This window comes from Silene latifolia, chromosome Y (genome assembly GCF_048544455.1).
Source record: "Silene latifolia isolate original U9 population chromosome Y, ASM4854445v1, whole genome shotgun sequence".
NCBI lineage: Eukaryota > Viridiplantae > Streptophyta > Magnoliopsida > Caryophyllales > Caryophyllaceae > Silene > Silene latifolia.
The window spans coordinates 392,385,100-392,405,450 of record NC_133538.1 but is presented as its reverse complement, the minus strand read 5'-3'; the positions used below and the strand labels follow the sequence as shown (position 1 = coordinate 392,405,450).

The window sequence follows — 20,351 nt, the reverse complement described above, 5'->3', positions numbered from 1 at the left end:
CCCGGACCGGCCGGTCCGGTCCGGTCCAGACCGGATACATACCGGTCCGGTCTCCGGGTCCCAAAAAATATGGTGACCGGTCTCCGGTCCGGTCCACATTAAAAAATAAAACTAAATTTGCCTTATAAATTAGTACCGGTCCGGTCCAAACCCGGAAAAAACCGGACCTAAAGGGTTGCGGTCCGGGTCTCCTTCTAACCGGTCCGGTCCGCGGTCTTGGAATATGTGGTTATCCGGTCCGCGGGTTCATCCGGTCCGGTCCGGTCCGGTCCGGTTTTGGACCGGTGAACACCCCTACCTATAATTCCAACTGAAGCTTGTCAACTTCACATATAACTAAGAAGTATTTGCTTAATGATTGTTGCATACCTTGAGAGGCTATTGTTCATACAAGACTAAGAAATCAAACATGGGAAGCTCATCATCAAATCAGCTATGTGAACACATTCAACTACACGACCATAAAATCAATTCATATATACAAGAAACTAGAAATCAAACATGGGAAGCTCATCATCAAATCAGCTATGTGAACACATTCAACTACACGACCATAAAATCAATTCATATATACAAGAAACTGAGCACACATGGTATGAAATGGAAGCAGGATAACTAGGCAATACAGTATATATACAAAAACAAACCAAACGATTAGTCAATCGCATTGCTGTCACCTCGGAACGCTTTTTTGAGACCACTGAACGGTCAACTAAGCATGGTTGGATGGCCAGTTTGAAGCATTCTTTTAATCATATCCATCCCGAACGTAGTGTCTGATGAGCTGAACAAAGCACAAAGCACGCATTAAATTGACAAAATACTCCGAGTCGTGAATTTTTATCAAAATGTTGTGTACTGCGGTTTTAAGATATCTTATTGAAAAACTGAATTTTGATTACCAAAATAAGGCACACAAAAGAAATTGATGACTACTTTCACAAGAGCAACTATGTAAAACAAGAGTCGGTTTTACAATAATATTAGAGTTTTTTGTCAAAAACTACCTAATATTGACCTCATTTTCATAAATAATACCTAAAGTTTTAATTTTGCGAGAAACTACCTACATTTTCTTGACTTTTGTTGGACACTACCAAATTGAAAAATCCGATCAAATTAGACTAAATTCTAACTCGAAAACATTGTTTTTGGCATTGAACATACATTATTTACTATACTTAACCATCACCAACTGTTTTGATTAGCTACTAACACAGTTATTTCAATTTTTTTTACTACAATTTTGACTAGTTTGGCAGAGATTGTGGCTAAGTTGGACAAAATTATTATTAATTCGATTGCCATTTTTACTTATTTGCCGAAATTTAAATTAATTTGGAAAAAAAATTGTCGAATTTGCTCATTAATTTCAATTTGGTAGTTTTCGACAAAAGTAAAAAAATATTAGGTAGTTTCTCGCAAAATTAAAAACTTTAGGTAGTATTTATGAAAATGAGGTAAATATTAGGTAGTTTTTAACAAAAAATTCATAATATTAACATAAACCCGTTGTACAAAATTATTTGTTCAAGAAATACACACTCGAACAATCTTGATTATTTCAGAATTTGTTTGAAGAAAGAAAAGAGTTGAAGATATTAGGAAGAAAGGACTAAGTAGTCATGAGGAGCTTAGTACACTTCCAAGGATACACTATTGAGCTGTGTTTTGATGATGACAAGTCCACGTTTGTATGTATATGTTTACCCTATGCATTTAATCTTGTGTCAAGTTCTCAGAACATGTTACGTCTTAGTTGGAGCTTGAAGTGAAGAAAGATCATGTGTTTAAGAATGTTCTTACAAAATTAGCACATGAAGCGAGCTTAAACAACTCCCAAAGCAGATAAAACATTTTACCACCACCTACATAAGGTCGCTAAGAGAATAACAGTCTCGAGAAGGACTAGTAGCAAGCAAATTTACTCAATCGTATGACTACTTCCCTCCTCTTGCTATTATCATTGAAAAGAAATCAATGCTAATGAACATACAAACTAAATATATTATCATTATAAGAGCCAAAAGGCAATCACATGTCATCATAATACCCAAACATGAAACATTGTTAGAAATGTACAAAAGAGAAGTCCAGACAAGGCTATAACAAGTTAATAAAGAGGGATTAACAACATAATACTTCCTCCAAGTCTCTCATTTGTTCCCTCTTTCCTTTTTCATTCAAGTCACCTTTTCTTACCTCTTTCCTCTTTTGGATGTGAGGTTGTGTGTTTTGAATTCTTGTGCACAAAAAAAGGGAAGAAATGAGATACTAGAGGGAGTATATAATAAGCTAAGCTAAGATAGGTGGGAATATGAACTAAAAGAATGGAGTGCAGATGATAGGGGTCACTCTACTAATGGGAGAGGAGCAGGTAGACATTTTCTTGTTAATTCTTGAAGTTTGAAAGTGAGAGATTGTAGAATTTGACTCAAATGCTGCAAAATTCTCTTTCAACACACTATTGCTCATATATGTTCTTCTAAAGTAGTGTTTAACATAGAAATATTTTTCATTTTGGTGTTCTTGTAAAAGTATTTCTCATTCTAGGGTCCACCTCATCAACAAATTTTCAAAAATTGCACTTTAGTCCTTATCATGTCCACCTCTCCATAATATTACCCAACTAAAAAACATTAATTAACTTAATTATGTCAATGGCAAATGTTGTCATATTCACCACTACCACCCACCACAACACCAGACCACCTCACCGACCCTAACCCACCCACCTATCCACCCTCACGGATCACGCCACCTTGCCACCCACCACCGCCGTCACTTTCACATTACCATAGTGGCGCTGCCACACCATTGCACCACCACCATACTCTCGGACCACCACTTTCGCATGACCTGTCGGCCAGCGCCTTGCCTCTCCTTCCCACCACCGTAGTTCACACAACTACAACCACCTCATCCCCGAAACACATCAAACACCACCACCGTCCGCTTTTCTCTCTCCGCTTTCACTCATCATTTTACTGCACTCTCTTCCCAGGCAGCCATCCCCGACTTCCCCATTCACTCCTTGTTGTGGTAGTTATACCGGTTGTTGATTTGGATTTTTTGATGGTGTTGGCGGTGAGTTCATTGGTGGCGTTTTAGGGGTGGTGTAGTGATGGGTTTGTTGATGGTGGTGGACGAGAGGTACTGAGGACATCAGGGGAGGTAAGTAAGTAGCACGGGGAGGTGGTGGGTGACTGGGTGTTTGTGTAGTATGTAGTCATAAGTTGGGTGGGGTTATGATATGATTATTAATTGAGTTAATGTTGATTTGTTGGTTAGTTTAGTATTAATTGTCCCAAAAAACATTAAAAATAAATCAAAATTGTGTACATGTGAAATGAAGGACTAAATTGTAATTTTTAGGAGTTTGTTGATGAGGTGGACACCATTTTGATAAATAGTTTTAGGAGGGCACTAAAATGAAAAAATCAATATACACGTTAGCATCAAAACATACACGGACATGGCATTCCAAATTTTACCTGACACGGACAAGGCAAAAAGAAAAAATCAATATACATATTGAAATAAAGGTAATCTGAATCCTTTTATATCCAACACACAAATGCAGGTCGCTTAGAAGACCAAGTAGTAAAAATACAAAACAAGCATCAAAGTCTTTTAAACGTAAACTCAAACATCAAGTCGTACAAACTCAAATAGCTAGTACTATACTATAATTAGCAATTACTTATATAGTCCTATTTCGTGTTCTTATAGTGTCAAATTTCTAGTAGTATAACATAATTAGTAAATAGTAATTCTATTACAATAATTGCCGTTATCATGTTATTTTCAAGTATTGGGTAACAGCATATTGTCACCTTCGTGTTCAAGAATAAGTGAAGGAAACCGAGGTGGCGATACAAAACCATGTTCTATTACAATAATAGTTCTATTATAAGTGAAGGAAACCGAGGTGGCGATTCAAAACCATGCAAGTCAAATTAATGTCAAGTCGTCAAGACTGATCAAATGGCAAAGAAAATGAAATAATTGGAAATTGGAAACTAAAGTCAAAGTCAAGGTTGAACTTGACTATAACCTGATTAACCTATTCCCATCTTCCACCCAAGCCCATCCTCTAAATTCTAATTTATATCCTTCGACCTCACATTCCCCTTCTAAAGAAAGCCACTCACCCCGAATTGAAGTATTCAGCCCACTTTCTCCAAAACATTTAGGAATGTCCGACACAGTGAGTGTGTCTAATACGGGGACGCTAGTTTGGAGGATTGTCCATGCTTCCTAGAACTACACTAATAACCTATGTTACTTCGACTCTTCACTTTTGGGATCTGATACAGATACCGACACCTTAGACGAAGTGGTACTCGAATTAGGAGATCCTATGGGCATCAAGAATGGTTCGAATCCAAACACGTCAATATTTGCGCATTAAACATGGATGGGTACTAACAAGAGGCAAGAGGTTTGCATGATCTCGACTCAAGGATCTGAAACACGCGAAGAAACTCCCTAGGACCCGTGAGGAGCCGTGGAAGTGCCGCCAGGAAAAACCTAGTTTTTATCATTTTATTCTTTATGGTAGTGCATGTTTTTCTTCATAGTCAAGCATGTTTTTCTTCATAATCAAGGGTATTAATTAATCACCTTGGAAATCAAGGTTAGCATTTATTTTTACCTTGGAGCACAGATACTCCGACACGTCAGAGCACCGGCGTATCACGTGTCGATACGATATGATACGTAATACGACACGGGATACGTATCTGATACGCCAAAATAGGACACGACACGCGTACGGCGCAAAGGAATGAGAAAACTTACCTATTTGCTCTCATGAAGCTCTTCAAGTATAAAGATCTTACCCTTCACCCAGATCTGGTTGATGCAGCATGAGTTTGAAGACGATATATTGCAAGAGAGAGAAAAGAAAAGAATGAAGATAGAGAAAGTATAGAGGGGAAAGTGAGGCGGCTGGTTAGGGTTTAATTTTTGAAAAGGAAGAGAGAGGGGTAGTTGGACGACAGCTGTAAAGTAAATATCTATCAAATTGTAATATTTAATACTACTTTAATCAAGTTGTATCACATCTTTACACTATTACTCCATTACCCCATGTCACTTTTACGTATAAAAGAAGATAGCTATGACATATTTTTTATTAGTTATTTCCTAATTTATAAAAAAAAAAAAAAAATATATATATATATATATGGAAGACGTGTCGTATCCGTGTCTATAAAATAGTCAAGACACTTCTTTGACCGTATCTCCGTATCTATCAAAATTCAAAATCACGTGTCGGATACTCCGATACGTATCGGATACGATACTTCTCCCCCGTGTCCGAGTAACATAGCCTTGGAGCCCAAGGATATTCGGCCTATATATAGTCCGAATTCCTTCATTGTAAATCATCCAAGTTTTAAGAAAATTTCAAAATGTGTGATAAAAATCGCTGTTGCGAAAAACCTCTGTTTTATTCAACACGTTTTCGAGTAAAACCCAATTATTCTCAATAGGTCTTGAGAATCAATCACCATTAGTCGATCTATAGGTCTAGATCGAGCAAATATCCCTTTTATTTATGTTTTAACACGAATTGATCAAGTTGCACCTAGTGTATACGGGTCCTTCGTTTATTTGTAGCACAATTAAGACTTCCGCTCGCGATACGCATCAATTGTGGTATCAGAGTTTCGGCTCTTGATTTCCATTAATCGAGATGATTTCTTTATCAAAAAAAAAAAAACTGAAAGTTATCACTCATACCCACATTTTGAAAATGAACTTTGGAGATCCCAATTTTCTTCAAAGCCTTCGAGATACGTTGCGTAACATCCCGGAATTTGACTCACGATGACAACCACGTCGTGTGGAACGAGTCGTCAACGAGTTCAAGATCAACGAATTGCCTGAATTCGTGGGAGGCACGGATCCCGAGGACTACCTCGAATGGGAATGGAAAATCGAACGAATGTTTGATTTCAAAATCCTTTAGGACGAGAAATGTTGCAAGTACGCTGGGAGCTTCGTTGTGGTACGAAGGCTTGAAAGCTAAGCGTGCTCGGGCTGGAAAGGAGAAAATATCGTCTTGGGAATCTCTTAAACGCAAATTACGCAAGAGATATGTCCCAGCGACATATAGGCTTACGACTTATCGTAAGATCGGCGATCTTACCCAATGAAGGCTTAGTGTCTTAGACTACATCAATGAGTTTGAGAATCTAGCTTTGATGGGAGGATTGGAGAAGAGCGAAGAGTTAAAGATGTCTCGATTTCTTCGTGGATTAAATCGTAATATAACCAATTCGGTTGAATTACAATCCTACGCTGATTTCGATGCCTTATGTAACCTGTGAAGGCTAAACTTGCGCCGACCTATGGTGAGAGTAGTCGGAGTTAGAGGAATGAAGGAGGATTGAAGGGGAGTCCGAGTAGTAGTGTTGTCGAACCGAATCCCAAATCGGTTGCCACCCCTAGTTCCGCCACAAAAACACCCGCTCCTAAGGAAACTAGTCTCTCCAAAGTACGATGCTTTAAATGTCAAGGGTTTGGACATTATCAAAATGCGTGTCCAAATAAACGAGTAATTACTTTGAGAGAAGCTATTGCTTGTCGAGATGAGTTGTTTGATGAGGAGGAACGATTGGGTGATGTGTTCAATCTCGAAGAAGGGGAAGAGGAGGGAGACGACGAGAATGTCGAGTCTTACGCTGCTCCTAGTTACGATTGTGCTTTGGTTCTTCGAACCCTACAAGTTCAATCCACACCAATTGAATCGGAGCAAAGAGACCAAATATTTCACACCAAGTATCAAGTAAAGGAAAAGTGGTGTAGCCTAATCATCGACGGAGGCAGTTGTACTAATGTTGCCTCAAAGGAAATGCTGAGCAAGTTGGGTTTGGTTACAACACCTCATCCCAAGCCCATGCATTACATTGGCTTGATGACGGGAATAAGGTGACGGTTACCAAGCAAGTGAGAGTGGCTTTAACCATGGGATCTTATGTCGACCAGATTTTGTGTGATGTTGTGCCGATGGATGCGTGCCATGTACTCTTGGGGCGTCCTTGACAATTCGATCGCAATGTAGTACATCATGGTCGAAGTAATGAGTATGAGTTGGTCGACAAGGGTAAGAAGCTTGTTTTGAAACCTATGGCGCCTAGTGCTATTCGCTCTATGAGTACAAGCGTGGAAAAGCTTCTAGCATGTCCATGTTTGCTAGTGAGCGAGAGGTTGATGAAGCCATTGAGGAGGGTGGTTGTGTTTATTTGATGGTGGTCAATGAGGTACCAAGTGTTAGTGTTGGGTCGAAAATAACCAATTAGCAGCACTCTTAAAGGAGGAATTCGAGGATGTTTTCCCCGATGATTTACCACCGTGTTTGCCCCTTATTCGTGGGATCGAACATCAAATCGATCTCATTCCCGGAGCTTCATTGCCTAACAAAGCGGCCTATCGATGCAACCCAGTGGAGACAAAAGAGTTGCAACGACAAATTGAGGAGCTAATGGACAAAGGCTATGTTCGTGAAAGCCTAAGTCCATGTGCCGTTCCTACTCTACTTGTTCCAAAGAAGGATGGGACTTATCGAATGTGTATTGATAGTCGAGCCGTGAATAACATAACTATCAAGTATCGTTTTCCTATTCCAAGGCTTGACGACATGCTTGATGAGTTACATGGTTCCGAGATCTTCTCTAAGATCGACTTGAGGAGTGGTTATCACCAAATACGAATGAGGGAAGGGGATGAGTGGAAGACCGCGTTCAAGACTAAACATGGGTTATACGAGTGGACCGTCATGCCATTCGGATTAACTAATGCTCCGAGTACTTTTATGCGACTCATGAACGAGGTACTCAAACCATTCTTAGGCAGATTTGTGGTCGTCTATTTAGATGACATTTTGGTGTATAGTCGAAATGAGGAGGAGCATTTCAAGCACCTTCGAGAGGTGTTCGACACACTTCGAGGGCAGAAACTCTATGGAATGAAGGAGAAGTGTTCATTCTTGGTCGAGAGTGACATCTTTCTCGGCTATATGGTATCTAAAGATGGGGTTTCGGTTGATCAAACCAAGATTGAGGCGATCAAGTCGTGGCCTACTCCTAAATCCGTCACGGAAGTCCGGTCATTTCATGGACTTGCTTCGTTTTATCGAAGATTTATTCGGGACTTTAGTACTATCACTAGTCCTATAACCGAGTGTTTGAAGAAAGGAGCATTTGTCTGGACCGCGGCTGCTCAAAAGGCCTTCGAAACGATTATTCAAAAGCTTTGCGAGGCACCGTTGTTGGCACTTCCGGATTTTACCCAACCATTTGAGGTAGAGTGCGATGCAAGCGGTGTTGGAATTGGTGTCGTGTTGGTTCAAGGAAAACGACCCATTGCATATTTTTCCGAGAAGCTGGGTGGTGCTAGACTCAATTACTCTACATACGATAAAGAGTTCTATGCAATCGTAAGAGCTCTTAATCATTGGAGCCACTATCTTCGCCCGAATCACTTTATCTTACATTCGGATCATGAGTCATTAAAGATCATTAATGGGCAGCAGAAGTTGAACCCGAGACATGCCAAATGGGTAGAGTTTCTACAATCCTTTCACTTTTCTTCAAAGTATAAGGATGGCAAAAGGAATGTGGTGGCCGATGGTGTAATACTACGGTTTTCTATGTCTATGGGTACTCTATCGAGTGGGCTTACTCTGTCGAGTAAGTATGTTTTTATACGAAACACTAGTCTGTCTGATGGGTACTCGATCGAGTATGTGTGGCACTCGATCGAGTAAGGGGCACTCGATCGAGTAGGTTACTTACTCGATCGAGTAAGTGAGTCTTACGGGTTATTTTGTCGGGTTTTGATAGTAACGCGAGAAGGATATAAAATCACCTTTCGTCAGTTTCTCTTCATTTTACCCTTTTCTAAGTTTCTTAAAGAGTAAAAACATGTTACGTTACTCTCCTCTTTTGCATTGCTATCAAATCCTAAGGGCTAGAGTCATCGGATCGTTGTGTTCTTTACGCCGTTGAGACCGTCGTATTGTGGGTAAGGTCCTAGTACAGTTTTTATGCTGTTTCATTGATTATGGTTGAAACCCTAATTGGGTAAATTGGGGGTTTTGGGAGTATTAGATGGTAATTGTATGACTGTATGTTTGATAGGAGGTGATTTCATTGAAGAACGATTTTGGTTAGCTGCTAGACCGTTTGTGGTGATTGCTTTTCCAGGTAGGGTTTCCCTACTCAGTATTAGTTACATAACGTGTGGTGACGGTTGTTGTGATTAAAGATTGATTGTATTGTTGAGCTGTTAGACGGTTGTTTTCATACTGTTGATTGGTTTGTATCTGTCTGTGATCTTCGGGGCGCGTCCCTGGCTGAGTGGAGTCACTTGCGGGAGTGGCTTCACGCCCTTGGCCCTCTGTGGAACCCGCCATAGGAGGGGATGTGCACATTAAGGAAACTTGGGTTTATCGCTCAGTGGTGATGAGCAGGGATTTGGTGGGTACGGCTGCGGTCCCCACTGGCGGCGTGGAGTACTTGTTGCGATGAGTACTCTGGCTACACACTTTTAGTGTGTAGTCAGTTGTGTGGAGTTGTGTGGAGATTGGAGATGGAGACCGGGGATTTGTTTGAGCTGTTTGTGACATTGTTTCTTTGTGGCATTTGTTTTATGTAATTAGTACTGACCCCGTTTAAATGTTTTAAAAACTGTGGTGATCCATTCGGGGGTGGTGAGCAGTTATTGAGCAGGTATGAGACGATGCGTATGGGATAGCTGGGATGAGTCACCACGATGCAGTTTAAAAGTCTTCCGCTGTGTCAGACACTTTATAGTATTGATAGTAGACAGTTTTGAGAACCCTGTATTTCAGTTTAACAGTTTTGGAGTTGACATGTAATCACTTTAAACCGTATTTACTATTTAAGTATGTTTTTTCATTGTTTTTTGATTATCATTGCCTAGGGGAACCGAGAAGGTGACGTTCTCATACCTTAAGTGGTCCCAGTAAGGCACTTGAAGTATGGGGGTGTCACAGATGCTGTTTCCCGACGCTATTCTTTATTGAATGTGCTCGATGTTCGCCTACTTGGATTTGAAACCTTAGAAGAATTATTATGAGAATGATTCCGATTTTGGGGAATTGTTTGAGAAATGCAACTTAGGAGCACACGGCGAGTTTACCATTCAAGATGACTTTCTTTTCAAAGGAAATAGGCTTGGTGTGCCTGAACATCAAGTTCGGGAGTTATTAATACGAGAAGCTCATGGAGGTGGACTTGGTGGACATTTCGGTGTCAATAAGACTTTGGAGGTCCTAAAGGAACATTTCTATTGGCCTCGAATGCAAGGAGATGTGCAAAATGTGGTCCGGAAATGTGTCACTTGTCATGTTGCGAAAAGTACCTTCAAACCCGGAGAATACATACCATTACCTATTCCTAGCCGGGCGTGGGAGGATGTGTCCATGAATTTTATTGTTGCTTCGCCTCGTACTCAAAGAGGTAAGGATGCAATCATGGTTATTGTGGATCGGTTTTCCAAGATGGCTCATTTTGTAGCATGTCACAAGACGGACGACGCTAGCAACGTGGCTGATTTGTACTTCCGAGAGAGACTCCGTTTTCATGGAGTTCCGAAAACGATAGTCTGTGATCGTGATTCCAAGTTCTTAAGCTACTTTTAGAACACCCTATGGAGGAAAGTGGGCACCAAGCTGTTGTTTAGTACGTCTCACCATCCCCAAACCGATGGGCAAACGGAGGTGACGAATCGAACTCTTGGTACATTGTTGCGTGGTCTCGTGAACAAGACTCAAAAGGATTGGGATTTAAAGCTCGCTCATGCCGAGTTCGCTTACAATCGATCTCCAACATACGCAACAAAGCACTCCCCATTTGAAATTGTGTATGGTGTGAATCCCTACCTACCACTCGACCTTATTCATTTACCGGAAGATGAAATAGTGCATAAGGATGCGGAGGCAAAGTTAAAAGCAATGATCAAGCTACATGAGCAAGTTCGAGCTAGAATTGAATCCATCAATGAAGTATACAAGCGAAAGACAAACAAGAATCGTCAATCTAGGGTCTTCAATGAAGGGGATTTAGTTTGGGTGCACTTGAGAAAGGATCGATTTCCGAGCAAGTGAAAGAACAAGTTAATGCCACGCGCGGAAGGTCCTTATAAGGTAGTTTCAAAGGTCGGTGATAATGCCTACAAGATCGAACTACCTGGAGTATGGTGTTCATGCCACCTTCAACATAGGTGATCTCTCTCCTTATATCGATGATGATGGGATTAAGGAATTGAGGACAATTCCTTTTCAAGGGGGAGGAGATGATACGGATATCGACACCTTAGACGAAGTGGTACTCGAATTAGGAGACCCTATGGGCATCAAGAATGGTTCGAATCCAAACACGTCAATATTGGCGCATCAAACATGGATGGGTACTAACAAGAGGCAAGAGGTTTGCATGATCTCGACTCAAGGATCCGAAACACGCGAAGAAACTCCCTAGGACCCGTGAGGAGCCGTGGAAGTGCCGCCCAAGGAACAACCAAGTTTTCATCATTTTAGTCTTTATGGTAGTGCATGTTTTTCTTCATAGCCAAACATGTTTTTCTTCATAGTCAAGGGTATTAATTAATCACCTTGGAAATCAAGGTTAGCATTTATTTTTACCTTGGAGCCCAAGGATATTCGGCCTATATATAGTCTGAATTACTACATTGTGTGATAAAAATCGTTGTTGCGAAAATCCTCTGTTTTATTCGACGCGTTTTCGAGTAAAACCCGATTATTCTCTGAATCAATCACCATTGGTCGATCTACAGGTCTAGATCGAGCAAACATCCCTTTTATTTACGTTTTACTTAGCTTCAAGTAACACGAATTGATCGGGTTGCACCTAGTGCATTCGGGTCCTTCGTTTATTTGTCGCACAATTAAGACTTCCGCTCGCGATAGGCATCAGGATCGCACCCGTTCGACACCATGGTTACCGGATTCGATATAAATACGCTATTATGGATTCACGACTCACAATTATAAAATGTGTTATATATGTCTTTTTAGTAAGAGACATGAAAAAAATTCTCTTCACGATTCGCGGATCATAGGGGATATGGGTATGGATTCCATAACCGACACTTATTAATCAAACACTTCTTAAGAGAACTAAACAAATAAGACTTGCACAACAAAGGTAGGGGAAAAGAGTTTATAAAGCATTTTTTGTTATATTTAATGATATTAAGTGTTATTTGTCAAACTTATTTCCATTATACTTCTAAAAGACTTGAAATAGTTCAAGTTTAGAAGTGTAGTTTTGCTTTGCAAACATGTTCCTGCACCTGTATCCTCATTTTAAGACAAAGGACCTCAGTCTAAAAATGCTAGTCACGTTGAGTCTAACACATGGATATGTACCCGTGTGAGTGGCAAGAGTAGTCGTATTATCAATGAGGTACCCTCACCATGAAAATCTTTTTTACCAATGTATCCCCATCAGATACCATAAGAACATCTTTTCCAGAATTTTGTCATTCATAACATCTTTAGGTAAAACTCCATAGCTATCAACAGATAAAAACCCTCGAGCCTTAAAGAGCTTTAAAGATCACTGATAACCAAATCTCACAAGGTAAAACTTGTTCTTTAGAGGGTGTTGTGTCTTGGAGCGGGGAAACAATTAGCTTTATGTAGTTAAAGATTAGCAAAGGGAAGTGAACGAGTTTATGATGCATTAAGTTGTAAAAGAGAACCATATCACCAATAAAAACAAGTATCACGCTTGCTAATCCAAGGGCGAAGCGCAAAATGAATTAGTAGATTATATACAAGCTTAGGTGACAGACCAGAAGCCAACATTGTAACATTGTAACAACTTGGAAAGTATTTAATTCAACCCTCCTTTTTAAGTGTTCTGATCCAGAAAACTTTTCAATTCGTATTAGAGCCAAGTCAGCCAACCCATTATGGAAGGGCCGCACTAGACTGACATGCCCAATTTTATGCGACTATTGTAGTTAGTGATATGATTGATGTGCTCTTGATGCTCAAATTAATGGAACGACATTCCATCGTACTATCGAGGACTTTTGCTTCAGACATGTGATGTACCACAAGTCGAGGTCAGAGTAAGTCATTGTGTTGGAAAACTTTGGCCTAAAAATTACGAACAAAAGAATTTGAAAAAATTCACCCGGTTACTAAGCAAGGTGGTCCAGTTTTAGCGTTTGTCTTGGCTTCGGATCTGTCACATGAACAGAAACTTGTCTATCATATAGTTCATCGAGCGCTTCTCCCTTGGATTAGCAAGAGGGATACTTGTTTGATTGGTGACATGATTTTTATTTACAGCTTAGATGCATCATAACTTGTTCACCTCCTTTACTAGTCTTTAGATACATTAAACTAATTTTTTCCCCGCTCAAAGACACAATACCCTTTAAGTAACAAGTTTTACCTTAAGGGATTTGATTATCAGTTTCAGACACTCGTTAAAAAGAAGAGGGTTGAGAGTTCTAGAGTTGATGGTGAATTCAACTCTAGGTTCGTTAATGATACAACTACTCTTGCCAAGCTTGATGCGGTTACTAGTGTACTTAGAAAGTCAAAAGCAAGATATTATTATATATGAGGAGAGCGTGTCGAGAAAGTATTTTGCAGCTTTGAGTCAAAGTCTGAAGTCTCTCACTACCAAACTTGACTCCGTCATCTCTACTCTATTCTCTTACTACCTCCGATTCTTTAGAATTGCCCCACTTTTTAAGTTTTGTGAGGTGTATTTTAATCAAATGGGGAAATTCTAAAGAATCGGAGGGAGTAGTTCGTATTCCCACATCTTAACTTAGGTTATTTTATATTACGTCGTTAGTTCCCTGACTTCTCTCTCTGTCTTAGCCTAACTTGTCCTAGCCTCTTTTCACCTCTCATTTGCACATGTTTTAACTATATTTGATACTTGGATACTATGCTAACATATGATGACTTTTGTCTCCTCATGATAATATGAGTAGTTTAGTTTGTATTATTTGCCTTGCCAAACTCAAAGACTAGGTGTTGGAAGCCTTTAGTGCTTCTTAGTCTTTTTAAGAAAACTCTTTTATCACTTATAAATTACTCTTCAGTGAACGTTTTTATAAGAGAAATCATATTTGCAAATTTCTTTGAAAAGTATCTTCTACGAGTCTATCCTTGCATTGTCATCTTCGTGAAAATCATTGCCACTCTTGTTAGTATTTCAAATTGTCTTTATCCGTCCCTTAGAGAGGACATAGTTTGAGATCTTGATACTATTCTCATTCATCATGATTTTAGAACAAAATCGCGAGGGTGTTTGGCTTTTACATAGTGCTTGTTTTAAGTAATTTACAAGGAATTGAAGAAAAAAGATGGACCAAGGAGTGGAAACTGGAAAGATGGGAGTGACTATCATTAAAATTGTGATTTGTAAACCATCTTCATCTTGCATACGAATTTTTTTCCAAAATGGGGTTTAATAACAAATAAATTAACAAAATGGGTGTTCTTTGAAACTAATTACGTAAAATGGGTCCACGTAGGATTGGTTTTGACGAAGCTGAGTTAAAGATTAAAGTCGCTCGGTCGGACGACGACTTGAGGTAAAATCGCTCTCCCCCTCAACGACCTTAGTGACTTGTAAATATAAGGAGAAAAATATAAAAAGAAATTGACTTTGGGGCAAAGTCGCTTCCCCCCAAGGCGACTTTAAAGCGAACAAAAGAAAAATTAATAATGTAGCAGCTGCGGAGATTCGAACACAGAACCGTTGGCTTCATCTACCATAAACTAACCACCGAGCAATTTTAATTCTTGCCAATTATACTTGCTATTAAAATTTAATACCTTAACTAACATTAAAAGACTTAAATGCGCATAATAAATCGCACAACAAATATATAATAATGTATTTAAAAAGCGCTAATCCTAAACATAACAATACATTTGGTCAGATGGTTAAAGAATAAGTTATTACTCTGCGGACGCCCGTGTTCGACTCCCACTTGTAACATAAATTTTTTTTTTTAAAATTTTGAAGTCTGGTCGCCGTCCGCCTCAGCGACTTGACTCAAAATCGCATAGTTTTTTATATATGCTCTATTTACTGGTCACCTAGGATGTGGTCGCTTAGGGGGAGAGCGACTTAAGTCCGAGCCTAGCTTCGGTGATGACGTGGACCCATTTTGAGTAATAAGTTTGAAACCAATCCCATTTTGTTAATTTCTTTGATTTTCAGCCCCATTTAAAGAAAAAATTCCTTGCATACACAAATCTATGTTACTCCGTCACTTCATAATACCTCGCATCCTTCCGTACCCATGCGTAACACTTGGCAATCCACACTAGGACATCATTATGTAATTTTAAGCCAGAAATCTAGTATTTTTTTCCATAAAAATAGCCAATTCCGACGGTCACACACTTACCCATGACACTTTAGTTGTCTCTAAGTAACAATATGGAGATAACTCATAGTGATCATCTATAACCTAATTTTATGTACAAAGGTGAGGACATATATGTCATGCTAGATAAAAGCTTACCCAAAAAAAGGAATTTATAAGTATTGACCGAAACAACCAAAAATAAAAAATGACAGTTACTTCCTCTAATTCTTTGGAATTGCCCCACTTTTTAAGATCTTTGAAGACTATTTTAAGCAAGAGGAGCAATTCCTAAGAATTGGAGGGATTATTGACCATGATAGATGGAGTTTTATGCAGAGGACGCCCAAACAAATAAAACAACCAATGAATGAGTTGCCAGGCTTCCAATCACAGTCTCAATACAAATCCATAGAGCACAGTGGAAGCGGAATGGATAACACACCTTGGAATAGTGATCTCATAGGGAAATGAGATTCCTTCACGGCTTGGGATGGGAGGAATGTGATCCTTTTTCTCATTTACAAACTTTATAATTTGAAAAAGAACCTCTCGCAGTGAAATTTCTTTTGCAATCCTCCTCTGAGAATTACTGTCCTCTGACAAACCCTCTGAAGAGAGCAGTTATAAAAGGTTATAGGTAAGTCGGAGTCTACGAGAAATGACTACATTATAAGATAACTGTACAAGTTTCCTATCACTTTACCTCCTGAGTCCATGACCTTGGAATGATAAGACTTGTTAGAGGTTGCTCTCTGGTGGGCAACATTCAAATTAATATACCACTGTTCCCAAATCAAACGTTCAACTTTGTTTGAGAACCATATTGCTTTGTTGTTCTTTATTTCGTAGAATGAAAGACATATCTGAGACAGTGAAAAGAATCAGACTGTGCTCTAAATCTACAGAGAGTCAAATGGACATTCGTGACAATGACAATGCATGATTTTTTAAGCAAGAAGTCCTCAGCAAGGCAAGCTTCTATACATCCTTGTGTTATTTCCCATTCACATTTTTGCATCTTAACAAGGATGGTGAATGAGGATGGTTACACAGTTTAGCTCGCAGTGTGGAAACAATGTTTCGAAAACCCAGCATCGAATAGATTCCTTAGGATGGTTGACGTCTTATTTAAGTAACTAACTATTAAATAAAAACAAAAATTTATTTTGAGTGTGTATTTCCCTGAAAATTCCATATTTTAGTGTCACATATACTGCATGGAATATACAGTCATAAACTGCGAGCACTTGGTTATCCTACTCGCGTCTGTTTGTTAGACCATCAAATACAAAAATAAAAATACTCATATAAACCATACTCCGTATTTCTTTTCCATTTATACACAAGATATACTCAAAGATTTCAATGTGGCTGACAAAAAAGAATAGATAAACAACAAAGAGACAAAAGTTACAAACCTGACTTTTCTTATTTGGGTGCTTCTCTACCGAAGAAATGAAGTGTTCAATCTTCTCATCTATCTTCTTTTCAAGTTCCACATCTCCACACTGCACCTGTAAATTTTACAGGTTCGTTAAATATCTTCAAATATTTATATTATAAGCACAAGATACTTTAATAGCCTCTTATGTGGAAGCCTTCCATAGTTCCATGGAGTTTAATTTTGCTAAATAGGACACTAGTTAAAGTTAAAGTGGGTTACCGGATTCGCAATTCGTTCAATTCGCTTTCTTAATTCTAATTCGCGATTCGCTCAATTTAGCGAATTCAATTCGCTGGCGAATTACATTATTTTAAAATTCGGTAATTCGTCGAATGCAATTCGCAAAAGGATTATCCTTTTATATCAACAAAGCTAAAAAAAAATCAACTTCCTGTCAAAAATCAAAATCAAATTAAAGCTAAATCTACAAATCTACAATAGTGAATCAAATCATTGTGCTTGGCTTCAAAGTTCAAACTTCAAAATAACCAGGTATCTTGTCTATACTTCAATTTTTCCTGATTTTTTTTGGTTTTTAGCATAATCATATAATTCGCTCATCTCAGCGAATAATTCGCGAATTGGGACGAATTAAGATGAAAATGAATTGCGAATTAATTCGTTCGAATTAATTCGCAATTCGGAGGGAGGACGAGCGAATTAGGTAACCCTAATAAACTATTCATGTATTGGAGTAATACTTTTGTATACCATTTGAAAGTTGAATAGTTTCATCGGTAGTTTCTTTCACATACACTAGTGCCTTAAAGGTTCCCATTCACATGGTAAATAGGAAATACGGTCCGATGTACGCAACCTGATCCTTGCATCAACACAGAATTAATGCTACGGATAACCCATGATGAAAATGGCATTAAGAATTGCATTGACTAAAAGCTCATTCGTCTATAAATTTTCACTTCAAATTTTTCCTTTGCTGGAAACATTTTAATTTGCCTAATAAGAGGAAAATGCAGGGATTCATCATCTCCATAGCCCTCCTACCCATTTTGCTAACCAAACAAACGAAATAGCCTCCCACCATTTTCATCCTTCCCTCCAATCGCACTCTTAATCTCTTTCATCCCTTAATTTTTATCGCTCCTCTGACCATGGTGAGGGCCATGTGGCAATTCAACCCATCCAAAGTTCTAAATATGGTTACAAATTTGAAGATTTTATTTACAGGTTGTGTCGTGGTACTAGTCAAGAACAAATGCCTCAATAACAAGCAAACCCACAAATGCAGCTAACAAAAATTGAATTCTTATACTTTCCACTCACTTCACAATGACAAAACTCACATATGTAATGTCAAAGAGCTCCAAATCAATATCTTTCGGCCGGACAAGTCCTAAAGCCCTGTGAAACATAATTGTATGTAAAATACCTGCAAACATATGAAAAATCAGCTCATTTGAGCTTCAAAGCAAAACTTCCGTATCTAAGCAATGCAGAACATTTGATCACGATAATAAAGCAAGTAATAATCAACCAATTTGATATGGACAGAATCTCATTTGACACTGTATTAAGCTTAAAATGGCCTCCTTCCATGCTACTGGATGATAAGTTAGCAAACATACAAATGCAAAGACTATATCGACGATAAACCAAAAAATACCATGGACACAAAAGAAAGTTCAAATAAAACCCTAATAAAAAAAATTGCCGCAATTAGGTACATGAATCATATAAATATCAGCGTATCAATATCATTTCTATTGAATTCCAGGTAATATTCATAAAATTCGGAAGAACGAAAAGCAACAGCAACTTACATCGAAGAACTTCTTTGATCTCGAAGTCATCCACTTGCTTTAACATAAAATCACAAAAATTAGAACAAATAATTAGTGAATTGAGTAAAAATTAAATTGAAAGAGGGGAAATTGAAGACGATTAAGAGTAATTAAGAAGCACAAACCAGTTCTTTGAGTTGGCAAACTTCGCAATTCATCTGATAAACTTTCAATTTGTGTTTGTTTGGAAGCTGGGTAAAGTAATTAGGTTGATGATTGTGGTTTGTAAGTGCAGTAAAATGGAACTACTGCGATTTTTAGGGGGGGAACTCGGAGGTAGCCAATGTGATTATGTGAGTGTTAACTAGGCGATAATAATATGATTCTTTCACTTATTATATTGATTATATTTTGGGGGTTTGTGGACTGTGGTTGTGATTGCAAGTGTTGTTGCTGTAGTTGTTGAGGGCAACGAAAATCGGCCAAAAGTTCAGTTTCTAGATTCGCCTTTTTTCAGTTTTAAGGGTTGTAGTTGTCAATTGTGTTTTAGGTTCTAGGTTTGTTGTAAATATTTGTATTTTTTTGGTAAAATGTGAGATATATATATAATAATGATATTAAATAAGGTTACAAAAAGTGAGCAAGCATCAATTAATCATCTAACATATACAAATCTTTCTGCCTTAGCCAGTCTAAATCCGTTTTTGTTAAAACTTTGTAATCCCTTCCTCGCACTCTGACTTTTACTTCTTCAATAACTTGATCTGCTATCCTCTCAGGCCTGAGAAGGACCCCTTCCATATTACTTTTATTCCTCTGCTACCATACATGGTAGATCACACCCCACATCAGAGCTGCATGTATCCCTTTTTGCACACTCGTACCTGTCCTCTGAGTACACCATACAATCATATCATTCACTGGGAAGTTGATCTGCATTTTCTGACTGATAGTCTGTATGACCCTTCTACTGTAGATGCATTTACACAGTATATGATCAATACTTTCAGTCACCTGCTCACAAAGCAAGCACCTGTTATCAATATCCAAACCATACCCAATCAGCTTGTCTCTTGTTCTCAAAGCTCCATGAGCAACTAACCAGCCTATGAACTGATGCTTTGGTATCACATGATCATTCCAGAGACACTTATACCAGGGGACCTTTAGATTTATGCCTTTTAGCAATTCATAACATTCACTAGGAGAGTACTCTGACTGAGCATTCCATTCACCAGCAGCATAACCAGGGAGCATTTCCTCCTTTACCTTGCAAATCCGTCTCCAAACCCAACTAGAGCTAGCAGATGGTGTATAGTCCAGCCATTCCCGTCTTTTAAGATAATTCTTTTGCACCCACTTCACCCATATAGAGTCTTTCTTAACAGTTATCCAATGTACTAGCCTGCCAATCATTGCTTTGTTCATTACTCCCTGATCTTTCAATCTTAAACCTCCTTCTTCTTTTGGTCTGCATATTTTTTCCCATGCTACCATTGGCAGTTTGGCACCCTCCTGTAATCTGTACTACTATCCCACAGAAAATTCCGACATGTGCCTTCAATCCTGCTTATGATCCCTTTGGGGATAATGAACAATGAGGCCTAATACGAGTGTAAAGAAGAGAGGACAACCTTGACTAATACCAATCTCCCCGTGTAAGAGAATTTCTTTGCCCCATAGTTGTGAATCCTGCTGCAAATCTTCTCAACTAGGCACTCACAGTCACTCTTCTTCATCCTGGTAGTCTGTAT

General features: G+C 38.8%; 2 protein-coding genes across 2 annotated transcripts; both read right to left on the bottom strand.

Moving 5' to 3' along the window:
• Nucleotides 1–429: 429 nt before the first annotated feature.
• Nucleotides 430–19,033, bottom strand: LOC141630111 (autophagy-related protein 101-like). Its single transcript, XM_074442985.1, has 7 exons — nt 18,783–19,033; nt 18,637–18,673; nt 18,160–18,245; nt 16,830–16,925; nt 16,115–16,274; nt 15,854–16,019; nt 430–784 (listed from the first exon to the last, which is right to left on the bottom strand). The coding sequence occupies exons 1-7, from the start codon at nt 18,813–18,815 to the stop codon at nt 709–711; spliced, it is 654 nt and encodes a 217-aa protein (XP_074299086.1). The 5' UTR covers nt 18,816–19,033; the 3' UTR covers nt 430–708.
• A 383-nt stretch (nt 19,034–19,416) lies between these two features.
• On the bottom strand, nt 19,417–20,094 carry LOC141632084 (uncharacterized). The gene has a single exon (XM_074444666.1). The coding sequence runs from the start codon at nt 20,092–20,094 to the stop codon at nt 19,417–19,419; it is 678 nt and encodes a 225-aa protein (XP_074300767.1).
• Between the last annotated feature and the right edge of the window lie 257 nt (nt 20,095–20,351).

Coding starts and splice junctions, on each gene's coding strand:
- LOC141630111 (XM_074442985.1), bottom strand. CDS start 18,815: ATGAATTGCGAAGTTTGCCAACTCAAAGAACTG. Junction 18,246..18,636: donor GATCAAAGAAGTTCTTCGAT/GTAAGTTGCTGT, acceptor ATATGTTTGCAG/GTATTTTACATACAATTATG. Junction 16,020..16,114: donor CAAGGTCATGGACTCAGGAG/GTAAAGTGATAG, acceptor TGCTCTCTTCAG/AGGGTTTGTCAGAGGACAGT.
- LOC141632084 (XM_074444666.1), bottom strand. CDS start 20,094: ATGGTAGCATGGGAAAAAATATGCAGACCAAAAGAAGAAGGAGGTTTA.